This window comes from Penicillium subrubescens (genome assembly GCF_028828155.1).
Source record: "Penicillium subrubescens strain IBT 31985 chromosome Unknown utg000007l_segment0_segment0, whole genome shotgun sequence".
Taxonomy (NCBI): Eukaryota; Fungi; Ascomycota; class Eurotiomycetes; order Eurotiales; family Aspergillaceae; genus Penicillium; species Penicillium subrubescens.
In genome coordinates, this window is record NW_026643157.1 from 3,183,223 (window position 1) to 3,196,593 (window position 13,371).

Genomic DNA, 13,371 nt, shown 5'->3' on the forward strand with positions numbered 1-13,371 from the left:
ATTGATCGTCTCTTGCCAAAATCATTGCATGAATCACTTGCGTTTATATCGTCCAGACTGAAGAGGCATTCAGCTTTGAGTAACAACATAGCTGATTGGTGATATTCTTCCCCCTTTGTGGTGAGTTCTGGGAATTCTTGACATGCGTCTGCTCCCGATTCCAAAAGGATATGCACGCCTTTTGGCCATCCGAAAGCGAGTTCAAGCAATGAGAAATCGCAGAGCTTATCATTTGGCAATATGCTTCCACGACGAAGACTATCTCGTGCTCTTTCTCGTCCTGGCGGATAATGGTCTTAGCATTATCCGGGATTTGAACTACTGTACCTGAAGTTAGAACGAAGCGACAACTCAATGCTGACCGATTCAGAAGTCAATGTACTGGGAAAGCATATCATCTGTTGCCAATGAGATTTTTCCCCACATTTAGAGCAAGAATATAGGTACATACGTCCATGAGGGAATATGCACCGCCTTTTTTCCTGTAGAACATGTCTGACGGAAACGATTTTCGTGCTGAAAAGAGGTGTTGTAATTGCAAAGAGGAGGCAAGGAATAGGTAATCCGGGTTCTGGTTCTGAGTAACCCCCCTGCAACTCTTCCTCCACGGTTGTTCTCGGTTTGGGGAGATAATCTGCTTGATTTTGCCTTGCATTTCCTCGATTCTACCTAACATGGTCACCTATATCATACCGTGTGGTAAATGTGATAGGCGAGTTCAGAAGGGGCTCAGATGCGATTTTTGCTCATCTTGCCCTACATATCAGCGAAAACTTGAGGAAGGAAGGGCTTGTTTAGTCTGTACGCGACCAGCACCAACCTTGAAACGTGGCAGTGTCATCAAACATCAGCCGAAGCAGTTATGAGGAAACAGTTCCGTCTTGTTTCTAGACCTAATGTAAGAATGCAGTACTATTTACTCTATTTTGATATTCTGAACGCCTGCTTACGCTCACGTAGTGCAAGGATTCATGCAGTCCTCTTCTCAAACCCAGTGTGATGATGTTCAGCAAGTTGTTAGTGTGCGTCAATACCGCGACGGGCAAAATGGTACTCTATTGAAACCCAAAATTTGACGGAGACAGGACCAGGAGAAGATGATTTCAGAGAAGAACTTCCAAGTACATGAATGGCGGCAGTAGATCAGCTTCATCAGCCCGTGGCTGTATGTCAGTTATCCTTCCTACGACCATCAGTAGAAGGCCACAACATGTCCAGTCAGGCTGAACAAGGAAAGATATTCCTATATAGCAGGGAATTATTCTCAGTCTTATACGAGCGCAGTAGATGATAGGCTTCTTTCTAAGCCCACACAGCGAGACTCACGTCCACTCCTGTCAAAGCAAGAGCTACCCACGCTAACCATCGACCCGTATATGTGTCAGCTCCCTAGCCCCCTTTTAGCCTCATTTCAAAGATTCCCATCGTAATGCGCCTGATATTTGACCTATCTTCAGCGGATGTGGACTGTTCTGTGCCTGACAATGGATTGGGGTGGGGGCGGGCGCCTGCCTTAGGTGAAGTGAATTCTACCCCCAGGGCGCAGCAGCAGAGAAGACTTTGCCAGATTCAAAATTGGAGAACATCGTTCCAACGCTAGTCGGGCAAAAGATCCACGCATGTAAGAGAAAAATAGGCTTTGTGCACAATACTTACATTTATATCTCGATTATTCGGCCCTATTTCTCTCTATTTCATGATCCCTCGTTGGACTAAAATGCCGCCAAAGGTTTACCCCGCTCCATTGATCATCCCTCCACTAAATGGATCGCATACACATACCATCATCTCACTTCATGGAAGAGGTAGTAATGCTGAGCGCTATGGCTATGAACTTCTCGAGTCAGCAAACCTACAAGCTCGACTCCTAACAGTGAAATTCATCTTCCCCACCGCACGAAAACGGCGGTCAACGATCCTCAAACGCATCCCTATCAATCAATGGTTCGACAACTACTCCCTTGAAGACCCTGGAGAAAAAACAGAACTACAAATAGAGGGACTTTGCGAGACTGCTGAGTTCATTCGTGGTCTTATCGCTCAGGAGGCCCAAATCTTGGGCGAGGGTGGCTATCGAATGATCATCCTGTGGGGGCTCAGCCAAGGCTGTGCAGCAGGCGTTTTCACGCTTTTGGGTGGCTGGAATGACTCCAGTGTAGAGAAAGCTTTGGGAGCTTTTATTGGCATGAGCGGATGGCTGCCATTCGAACAACAGCTGCGTGATATCCTCCGATGTCATGACAATCCTGCTTCAATCCAAGATGAACAGCATGATACACAATCAGACGATTCCGACACGGAAGATGAAGAAAGCTCCGAGCAAGAGGCTGATAGCGAAGAGAATTTGGAGGCATCTGGAGACGCATACTCTGATACTGAGTCAAACGACGATCTATTCCAACGAAATAGCTCATCGCATGATGACTTCGACCCTTTTGAGGGAGATGAGGAAGAAGTAGCACCTCCGATCATCCAAGCTGTCAATCATATCCGTGACATCCTCGACCTTCCAATTATCTCTGCAGAAGAAGAATTATCACAGGATGGATCATCAATAAAGGGCTTGCATCACCTTCAAATACCTATCTTTCTAGGTCATGGCTCAGAAGACCCTAAGGTTTCCATCAAACTTGGTGAAAAAATGACCCACGTTCTGTCGACGGGTATGGGCATTGACGCGACATGGAAGGCTTACGAGGGATTAGGGCATTGGTATCGCGTTGAAGATGAGATTCAGGATATTTTGAAGTTCCTCCAAAGTCGCGTCGGATTACCAGTTGAACCCGAGTCGTCTGTGGACAAAGGTCAGGATGAGAAGCAATGAATGCTGCATGGTATGGTGGCTCAGATATCTCCAGGCTTGTTGTAGTTGTGGCTAGTAAAACATCCAGTTTTTTGATCAATCCCTTCGAAAATTGTTCCGAGCATCATGCACGATATCACTGATCTCGAAATTGCAGTGATCACTCCTGTAGACCTCCAGCCGAAGTATGTGGAACGTCCTCTGAAATGATAAGACCCTACAAAGCGATAAATCCCTGTCATAGATCAAGCTTCCAGAGATAACCCAAACTTGAATTATGACGGATATTGCGTTTCTTCTTGTTAGCCAGCATGTTTGACTTCAGATGCTAAACCTCTCAGCCAAAATTGACCTTTTGGTACCCCACCTTGGATGGGCGGGCACGACATGATGCTTAGTCATCGGATCCGACCCACTGCAATTTTTTGGATGCTTGATTGAATGACCTTTTTGATATCAATTCCCCACGCTAGCGACCAATTTTGTCAGAATAAACCTGTTCAGGCCGCTCAAATCATTGAATAGTGGGTGTCTGGAAACCACGTCAAATTAAAATCTGAACTGGCACCGCAACATCACTAGACCACGTGCTTTGCAACCCGCACTATATCTCTTTCCAAGACTTGGGAATAGAGGCACTCGGCAAAAATGGCGTTCAGCTTCGGTTTTTCGGGAGATGACATTGATATGGATGACTCTGATATCAACAATGGGGTACTGGATGTGTTGCCTCCCAAGCACTCCGCCAATTCTCTTCCCGAGTTGGTCAAGCCCAGCAAGCATGATATTAACGATTGGGTGAGTGAAAGCAGATAGTTCCTACGGTCTTGTTGTATTTGTGTGTTATACTTTGCGTGATATGAAACCTTCATTCATTGAATATTTGCTTGTTGAGAAGATGCAAAATATTATGGATGATTTCGCTTCAAGAACACGATCGGTATTTACAAGAACTAACACCATCGCAGCTCTCAATCTTCCCATCACAAATATTCTACAACTGCCTCGCAATCAGTGGCACACCCATAGTCATTGCTCGTCGAGAAATCTTCGATATCCGCACCCAATTGATGGCCGAGGATAACGAGAACTACGACAATGCCGAGCTCATCGCCGGCCTCGAAGAAGGCGATCTCAAGCCAAACTTCTACGAAGGCGGCTTTAAGACGTGGGAATGTGCTCTTGATCTTGCCAAACTGGCTGCTGGGGATCGTACGATCGTTGGCTCATTGGATGACTCTCAGACGGATGTTCATGTTATCGAGGTATGTATTGTCGATTGAGGTAATTGTAGGATATCATACTAATAATGCGGGTATAGCTTGGTGCTGGTACTGCAGTACCGTCGATGACTTTGTTCGCTCATATCCTCAGCCAGACTGAGACGGTGGAGGGTGCGGCCACGCGGCGGAACGCACGCTTCACCTTCGCGGATTACAATGATGCTGTGCTTCGACTCGTTACACTACCCAACCTCCTCCTAACCTGGCACAATAGTCGGCCACAGACTGCAGTCGAACCTGCCGTTAGCCAAGAAGCTCCTCGCGCTGAACAGGACGAAGAACTGGACATCACGCCTGAATTGGTAGACGAGTTCAGGCAAGACCTAGCCCGGCGTGGTATCTCGATCGATTTCATCTCTGGCGGCTGGTCTCCCGAATTTGTCGACTTGGTTTTTTCCAACCCCAGCAGTGAGAATTGCAAGACTTTGGTCCTTGCAAGTGAGACCATCTACTCACCGGGCACACTGACGGCATTCTCCGAGACTCTCTTGGCGCTGTTGCGCCGGTCTAGCACGCCTGCATCTAAGACTCGGGCGTTGGTTGCAGCTAAGAAGGTTTACTTCGGAGTTGGAGGTGGAGTTGACGAGTTCCTCGCTGTGCTGAAGAGTGTCTGTGGAGATGAATTACAGGTCCAGGAGAAGTTGGACGTGCAGTCGGAAGGGGTCGGTCGGGTAGTGTTGGAGGTCACATCGTCTGCCAATGGCATATGAGGTGGACATACTTGTCATTCAGCTCTATCGAAGAGCTGCTCTTTATACCCTAAGGAGTTGGGAAACATGTCTTCAAACAAATGGAATTCAAATGATCAGGTTGCCGGGTTGACCCAGTTCCGACGTATATGTACATGTTTTGCTCCCCATTGCGCATGTCTATCGTAGACAACCAACCAATTTCAATGAAAAAGAAACCCCCATCTATCCGCTTACTCGTAGACGGACTTGCCGTCCTTCATCCGCGCAGCACGAGCCTCCTCGATGTCTCTGTTCTGGCGCTCGTAGTGAGCCACAACGGCGCTCAGATCGGCCTGGGAACCGGGGGAAACGTTGTATGGGGGGCGAGCGTTGAACATGCTGTACGAATGTTAGCGATTGATTGACATCCCCAATCGACCAATCTCAATCAACGTACTCGGGCTGCTTCAGCTCAATGAACTCGCGGGGGCCCTGGGATTGGAGCAGGTGACGGTCCTCGGCGGCCTTCTCAAGAAGGGCGGTGTGAATGGCATTGCGCTGCTCAAGAACCTCCTGCGGGGTGCTGAACTTGTTGACCAGGCCGGCGATGAAGGACTCGGAGTCGGATTCCTGGCTGGCGGAGCTGATGCGGTAGAGGATGTACGCGGAGGCAATGGAGCCGGCGGTGACGTAGAAACTGCGCTGTTGAGAGAGAGGAACAATGTCAGCAAGCAATTGCATACCATTGAGGACCCTTCAGAGCTTGCAGAGCTCGTTGTCGAGTCCTCTGGTTCGGCCAGCGGGGGAGGAGTAGCTTACGCCGAAGCCCTCGTTCACGGGCTCGGAGTGGGCGGAGTGGGAGCCAAACCGACGAGGCGGCTGGCGCATCAGCTGCCGCGTCGAAGCAGCAGAGCGTCTGGCGGCGAACATGGCTGGATGAGGAGAATTGACAAGAGACGTGTGGTGATGACCCTTCGGGCGGTGGTGATAGGATGAAGTTGCGAACAGATCAGGTCACATGACTTTGTCTGGATCGGGACTAGTGTGTTTCTCGCTTGGTCGGGATAGGAAACAACTGAAGAGTCAAATTAAAATCACCAGTCTCTTCAAACGTCTGCAATGGCATCAGTGCTGGTGTGATTGGCAAATGGTACTGATCGATTGGGTGCAATATTTCAACTTTTTTTTGCGAGGTTTAGACTCGTTATTGACTCTATCCCCAACCAAGATAATGCCATACAGTCTCGCCATGATTATGAGGTTCATGTCAGAAATTATAACAAACCAGAAAATTAAGGAAAGTTGAAAGTTACTCTTCTTCTCAAAGTTGAGAGAGTCAAAATCATTATTCCGGGGATTTACATGGTCTCTATCAATTCCATTATTCCCTGCTTCCCGCTTTCAGATCAATGCGATACACCGAAATCCTTGGCTTTCTGCCATATGTTCGTTTCACGACGCCTTTCCTCAAGATCAGATTGCAACTAGAAGTTTGTGATCCGTCTGGGAAAAGCAATATGTAACTATCTAATGTTTCTTAACCGAGGGCGGCAAGTCTCGGATAGTTCGACAACCTTTGCTCGTAGTACGGTAGTTTGTCCTATTCGCGTATTTATGTAGAGCATTTGAGAGATACACTATACCTATCGCTGCCGATCTGCCGTGCTGGAAGCTTTTAGGAACGGCTTGACGCATCAAATGAAAACTTAAAAGGATTATTGACTCCTCGAACAATCTTCATCGAAGCTATCGCCTGGTACAAGCCGGTACAGTGCGGACAAATCATTTGGTACAAAAGAACGAGATAATGTCGGGATTTGTAGTCAATTGTGTTGCGATATTGAAATTCCCAAACTCAGTATACTACAATCTTCGAAGAAGACATACCATCGCGTCGCTAAGAGGCACTTCAATGCTCCTTGTAGTTCACTAACTAATAGTTCGGCCTCGTTTGATCAGAAGAGTCTCTCAGATGTCCTTTCGAGTCAATTTTTTAGCAAGTTTGGAGAGGAGAATTCGGGATAGGGCTTAACGCAGTAACGTGACCGTTTTTCGAGGTATCACTATTTCTTGCTTATTTTCAAGATGTCCAGGAGCTGTACTCGGCGTTGGGAGTCGGTCCTTTTGATTCGTCGTGGTTTTCTTTTTCGGATTAACGCGCCCGAACCAACACGCCACAGGAGACTACAGACTCACACCCAAACCTTCCATCTTTCCAACTTCATCCATAGTTACCTATTTTCATCTCTCCCCAATGACTAACTATACCCAAGAATATCCAAAGAGGATCCAGCATCATGCTGCATATGCACGACTTTTCCCCAATCCAAGGCATTAGCGATCTTTGTTCTGGGGTTGCATGGTTAGGGCGTGTCTCCAGATGACGCCTCGTTTTCAAACTGGCCCCAGCCCCCTCTTCCTTCCATTTTAAACTCCATCGGGCCGAGTTCATTGAATATTGGACCCATCGATTCCTTCCTATCAAGCGCGTCTGGCTCTGAATTGAACAAGTCAGAGATTGGGAGCCAGTCCCCACCAGCCTTGCCCTATTGTTTTCCAACTGGCGCCCGAAACCCGTTGATGCCCAATGTCTGCATGGCGAGCGGCAATTGGTCTTCACTTCGGTTGAGATTGGAATCTTCGTTGTTCCTTGGGGCGTCGATCAGCGTTACGCTTGATCGAGATGACTAGTCTGGTTGACTCTTTGGGGGAAGGGGATGGGCAGTGTGGGATGATGAGTGAGGATGAGTTTTGGATGGGTACCAATATCCACACTAAGGTTCGGTCCGCAGCGGTCTTTTCCCATGGCGAGAACACACTACGCAGTGTGGACTGTGGAATGCGAAACGCACTGGCCTTTTTTTGACCCTACTTCCTGCCCATCCACACAATCCCCTTTATAGTTAGGTGCATTTAATATTCAATTCTGTTACTACTTTTCCCTTTTTTACTCCCTTTTCTATTTTTTGTACACACAACATCCCACTACAGTACACACTCGACCATTGAGATCTGGACTTACCCAAAAGTGTCTTTGTGCTACGAGAGGCTGCCTTGCTTTCGTGTATCACACTTATTTGCGCCCACTTTGGCCAACGAGACTCGAAGAATCGATCAACTGATTCTCTGCCCGATACTCCTCATCCAGGACGCCTTGATTTCAGTATTTTCTGGCATCAAAGCATTCGGCGTTTCGAGTTCTACTCTAGCCTGTGAAGACAGACCTGTTTTGGGCTATATCTTGAGGCACTGCCGGGGCAACTTGCAAATGTACAGTGCAGAGCAGAGAAGCCCCATCTATCAGCCGACTGGAGTCTTTACTTGACGCATTCCTGCTCGAAATCAAACAGTGATCCTATTGGGGACACGTCTTCTTTCTTCTACAACCATCCGACTATCTCGGGCACGCATCAGTCAACCGTGATGGGTCTGGGTGGCAAGAAGGCCAAAGCCAAGGAGAAGAATGGCAAGGCTGGTGTAAAGCAGAAGATTAAGAAGGGGAAGAGTCCCGAGGTTGCTGAAGTTGTTAAGCCTATCGAAACCATTGAGCACACTGAAATCCAGACAGCAATCGAGACGCCTTTGCCTGCGCCTGATAGTCCAGAGCTTGTGCTACAAGAGCCAGAGCTCAGTCAACCATCTGAGCCAGTATTTGAGAAAGCCATTTCAGTTGAAGATTTTCTAGTGGAGGACACTCCTTCGGCACCTCCATCGCCTTCAGTATTTTTAGTGCCTCTAGCAAGAGTTGACAATGAGGAAGAGCATGACGAGCAACCATCTGAGCCCTTGATTGAGCAAATTGTCGACAAAGACGACCACTCTCGCGAAGATCGCGAGGATCCTCACTTCGAACCTCAGGACATACATCGTGAGGAGCATCTTCAAGAGCATCGTGACGAACATCGTGGCGATCTTCACGTCGAACAGCAAGACGAACCTCGTGAAGAGCATCGTGACGACCATCCTGAGAATTCTCACGTGGAGCATCAGGTCAAACATCAGGACGAACGTCGCAGCAACCACCGTGACATCCACCGCGACAACCATCGCGCTGAGCGCCGTCGCAGGCATCGTGCCCACAAGGCTGAGCAGTATATTGACGGCTATCACGACCCAGCATCTCAGCCCACAACTCGCAGAGGCACCCCCGAGCCTTCAACTGAGGTTAACGAAGGGCACCCAACATACGAAGAAGCCTATCCTCAGTATCCCGTCTACCCAGGCTATCCAACCTATCCAACATATCCGACGGAGTATCCAGAGGGAACTATCGTTGCATCCCCTTTTACCCCCTTCTCACCTACGCCGGCCCAAGTGCCACTTCCATCACCATCTCTAACTGAAGCACGGTTTATGTCAAGTGCTTCTCCTGAGACCCACTACTATCCATACTACCCTCCTGCTCCGCTTCCATACGCACCGTACGCGGCGCCTGTATATTCTGCACCCTATTATCACTCTCCCATTCCGAAAGTTAGCAGTCCACTGGCCCGATCTCATTATTCTTATATCTCGCCCGCCATGTCACCTACCGCTACCCCTCCGCCACCTGCAGCCCCGGCGGCTCCAGCTGCTCCATCGACTTCATCAACTCCAATGCCGCCTCCCTCAATCTCCCAGGGCTATCCAACGGCTGTTCACTCTCCTGTCATGAGCTCAGCGGGTATGATCCCGCCTTATGGCCACTATACACCTCCTCAGCCATCAGAGAGTCACTATATGCAACGGAGCTACAGTGTCTCCGACCAACCCTACGCTTCATCGTTCCAAGCCATCCAAAACCTCAATCTGAATCATCTGAATGGCCAGGTGCATGAGAATGGTAATATCTCCCCACCTGAGAATGATCAGGAACACATTGAGCTGCTTCATCGGATTCAATCTGCCATCCCCGACATCAACCGCCTTCTCCACGGTTTCCGCCACACCCACACTAGACTCAACAGCCGCGAGGCTGAGATCAAGCAGATTGGCAACCAACACGAACAAGCGCTCATGCACAAGGACTTTTATATTGAGGCTTTGCAATCACAAATGAAGAAGACTGCCAACGAGAGCGCTGAGGAATGTGCCAAGCTCAAGAACACCATCAATGAGCTGCGTCTGGAACTGGGTGATCTACAGGAGAAGCAGAAGGATCTTGAGGATGGCCTGGCTGGTCATCAAAAGTCCAATGAGGAGCTCTCGCAAAGCAAGTCCGAGCTTGAGGCGGAGATTGAGAAGCTGAATGCGAGTATCAAGGATGCTCAGGAGACGCATGAGAAGGAGCTTGAGACACAAAAGGAAGAGCATGCCAAGTCTCTGACCACGCAGAAGCAGGAATTGACTGAGCTCTTCGAGGAGATCAAGGCCGAGGATGAGAAGGCTGCTGCGGAGACTCTGGAGGCTCGGGAGAAGGAGCTGCGCGATCAGCACGAGTCGTCCAAAGAGGAGTGGGGGAAGGAGAAGAAGTTGATGGATGATACCCTGGAGACTCAACGCGGCGAACTCGAGGCTACGAAGACAGAGCTTGCCTCCAAGATCGCCACTCTGGAGAGCAAAGAAACCGAACTGGAGACACAATTGGCCGAGCTCAACACAACCCGCGAGGAAGTTGCCTCCAAGGTTGCGCTGTTAGAAGCGAAGGAGAAAGAATTGGAGGAAACCCGCCAAAAGAACGCCCAAGAGCTAGAAGCACTTCAGCACGGTCATGCTGGCGAACTCGACACACTTCGACAAAGTCACGACGAGCAACTCGCCGCCGCCGCTAAGGAACTCAACGAGAAGATTGCTGCCATTGAAGCCCACTTCCTGGAGCAGGAGAAACATTGGGAGGCAGAACGTGCTGCGCTACAGAAGCTTCTGGCCGAGAGGGACGAAGAGTTGAATAGTGCCGAGCGGGAGAAGGATAAGCTGGAGGGCGATGGGCTGGTCAAGGAGCAGCAGCTCCAGCGTGCGGTGGAGGAGATGCGATCGACGATCGACCATTTGGATCAGGATTGTGATCGACTACGCAGGACGCTGCAGAGTCTCGGTGAGGCAACGGACCTGAAGACGACCAAAGGCGATCAATTCTTGTAAGTAGGCGGCCTATGATTTTTCTGTTTTTTTCTTTGCATTTGATTTGGCAGTGATGTTACGATTTACGATCACGATATCACGACCATGATCATGTCTCTCCTTCACAATTTCTCTTTTGTCTCTTTTTCCTTGCCGGCCAACCCCATACTATCCCTGCTCCTAAAGAGCCCCCTCTCGATATCTCCTATGTCCTGTCCTATAGAATGTCAACCTCGCATCCATGTTCCACCACAGCAAATTACTCTCGATACCGCCCAATAAACTCATCTGTACAAGGCTCTAATAACCTTCTCTCTTCTACAGTGTGGACTGCTTCACCCAACTCTCCTGTCTAATCGCCGACCTCTCCCACGAACACTTCGCCTACCTCCCCATCGACCCACCAAAAGACATCCTCTCCAAAATCCCCTCCGAAATCCCCTCGTTCCTCGACAACACCCCGCCATCTCGCGCCCTCCGCGCCGCCTACGTCCAACACGTCGTCTCCAAAACCCTCACCTACCGCGTCTTCCAACCCTTCCTGTTCACCCTGGGCCGCCGCTACGACAAAGCAGACACCTTCTTCCAAATGCTCTCCATGGATATTCGCCGTAAATCCGTCCGCCGCGAAGCTTTCTGGCGTCAGCAAACTCTCAAAGCTGCATATACTACCTCCGACGCTAAACAATCCATCAATGTCGCTGCCGCAGTTATTGTTGACGAAATCATCGATCATATTCGTCATTTCGCGGACCCCCGCCAACTTGATTCCTTACTCACGGCTGTTCGGAAAATCGTCAAACTCGCCGCGGAAACATGGCGCCATGCTCGTGTCGAGCGCGAACTGGTGTTAGCTTCCTTCCCGGCTCCGGATGCCGAGGCCATCGATAACGAGGGCTGGAATGAGTACGGTGCCAAGGAGGGGGAGTCTGCTCCCGCGCCGGCGGATGCTCCCAAGCCAGAACCTAGTCGGCATGTCGTGCTGCGTACGTTCCCGCGGGTGGTCCGCGAAGCGGCACATGAAGATTTTGCAGTCGGTCCGGACCGGGCGAACTCCTGTGTGTATACGAGTGGGCAGGTGTTGTATTCGGATTCGCCGGTGGTGATGACGCGGTTGCAGGAGTTGGCAAAGAAGTCGACGGAGACGTTGGTTGTTGTCGAAGAGCAGAAGAAGGTAGAGGAGGCTCCGCCGTCGCCGCCTAAGACTCCTAAGGATAAGGAGGTGAAGGTTGAACCGGCGGTTGTGACTGAGGTGATTGCGACAGTGCGGAGTTCGACTCCAACGCCTGTGAAGAGTCCGCCTCTTGTTAGAAACTCGGCGCCCGCGCGGACCTCGTCGGTACCGGCGAATCCTGGAAGGGGGAAGGGGCCGTCTGTTAAGGCTTGAGCTTGAGAGATGGGGGGTTGAAGGTTATTATTTTGATTGAAGTCATTTTTGCTTGCGATGTTTTTTGTCCTGTTTTCTGTCTGGTTTTGTTAGCGTTCATGCTGGATGCGCAGGTGATTTTTCTTTCCTATTTTGGTTTTTCCTTTTCTTTGCTGTCTACTAGCGTTTGATGTTGGACATGCGAATGTTTGTTTTTGACGTTTCCATACCATAGTCGTTGCGTTGAGCGTGGTTCAAAGGTTTCGTTTTCCTGTACGGTTCGCTTATATATGTATTCCGCTTGTCAGATGTATAGCACTAGAACGATGAAATGATTTTACGACCACCAATAACTACCTACTCTTACCAGAAGTACCGATCTTCTATCTAAATATATAACTCTAAATGAAATCAAATCTTGGATCCCAGTGTTTGGACCCGCCCTACCCAAGATCCCCCAACGCCCAGTTCCAATAGTAACCGCGCCACGCGACGTACAGGTACGGTTTCAAGTTTCGGTGGATTCTAGTGGAAACAAGCTCGTGGAACTCGAGCCCAGGGGAGATTCAGCCCTACGTGGCTTTGCCACGTTCCCCCACCGATAAGAATAGAAATAGAAACAGGAACTGCAAAGATGAAACGGTTGATCGTCGTTTCTTAGGTTCACTAGTCATTAAGTACCGGGCGTAAAATCCCTTGGAAGTTTGGGGGTTCTTGACAGGGCGTGGCTTGGGGGTGCAAACAGTGCAAAGGATGGTATCGCACAGCCTTGTTTCAGGTGTCGTTTAGTGGGGTGGCTGGTCTGCCTTGAATGATGCAATGAGGTTTATTGGGGAGAGGAATGTGAGAAACAAGAATAGAGATTGAAAGAATATAGTTTATCAAGAGTATATATGAGAATTTTTTGGAAATAGTTGTTTGGTATAGATCTCTACTCTGTTCTTCTACAGTCTGTAACCTGACAATACCTGTATCTCTCGGAGCCACGATCGGACCGCGGGGCACGAACAGCGAACAGCGCTAAATGAGGCTCATGTCAAGCGGAGTCTTTCCTCTCAAGGCTGAACCCTCCCCTCTCGCTTTCATGCCACGGCGCCTATGGGAACTGCATATCGCTGGTCGCATATCTCAAGGGCACTTATCCATTTTCCCATCTCATCTTCTCCCCATCTAATCCAATCTTGTATCCCACCTTCTCTACGCTGTACT

At 49.4% G+C, this 13,371-nt stretch overlaps 4 protein-coding genes across 4 annotated transcripts; 3 read left to right on the top strand and 1 right to left on the bottom strand.

The window, feature by feature from the left end:
- Positions 1–1,717: 1,717 nt before the first annotated feature.
- On the top strand, positions 1,718–2,824 carry N7473_010924 (Phospholipase/carboxylesterase/thioesterase; the record flags this gene model as incomplete). The annotated part of the gene is made up of 1 exon (XM_057156863.1): positions 1,718–2,824. The coding sequence occupies one exon, from the start codon at positions 1,718–1,720 to the stop codon at positions 2,822–2,824; it is 1,107 nt and encodes a 368-aa protein (XP_057005518.1).
- Positions 2,825–3,451: 627 nt separating this feature from the next.
- N7473_010925 (protein-histidine N-methyltransferase) lies at positions 3,452–4,796 on the top strand (the record flags this gene model as incomplete). Its single annotated transcript, XM_057156864.1, has 3 exons — positions 3,452–3,601; positions 3,772–4,068; positions 4,125–4,796. 3 exons carry the CDS (start codon positions 3,452–3,454, stop codon positions 4,794–4,796), a joined length of 1,119 nt encoding a protein of 372 aa, XP_057005519.1.
- A 212-nt stretch (positions 4,797–5,008) lies between these two features.
- On the bottom strand, positions 5,009–5,687 carry N7473_010926 (putative NADH-ubiquinone oxidoreductase 178 kDa subunit; the record flags this gene model as incomplete). Its single annotated transcript, XM_057156865.1, has 3 exons — positions 5,009–5,156; positions 5,215–5,459; positions 5,577–5,687. The coding sequence occupies 3 exons, from the start codon at positions 5,685–5,687 to the stop codon at positions 5,009–5,011; spliced, it is 504 nt and encodes a 167-aa protein (XP_057005520.1).
- A 2,041-nt stretch (positions 5,688–7,728) lies between these two features.
- N7473_010927 (uncharacterized protein) lies at positions 7,729–12,183 on the top strand (the record flags this gene model as incomplete). The annotated part of the gene is made up of 2 exons (XM_057156866.1): positions 7,729–10,813; positions 11,121–12,183. The coding sequence occupies exons 1-2, from the start codon at positions 8,181–8,183 to the stop codon at positions 12,181–12,183; spliced, it is 3,696 nt and encodes a 1,231-aa protein (XP_057005521.1). The 5' UTR covers positions 7,729–8,180.
- Positions 12,184–13,371: the final 1,188 nt, after the last annotated feature.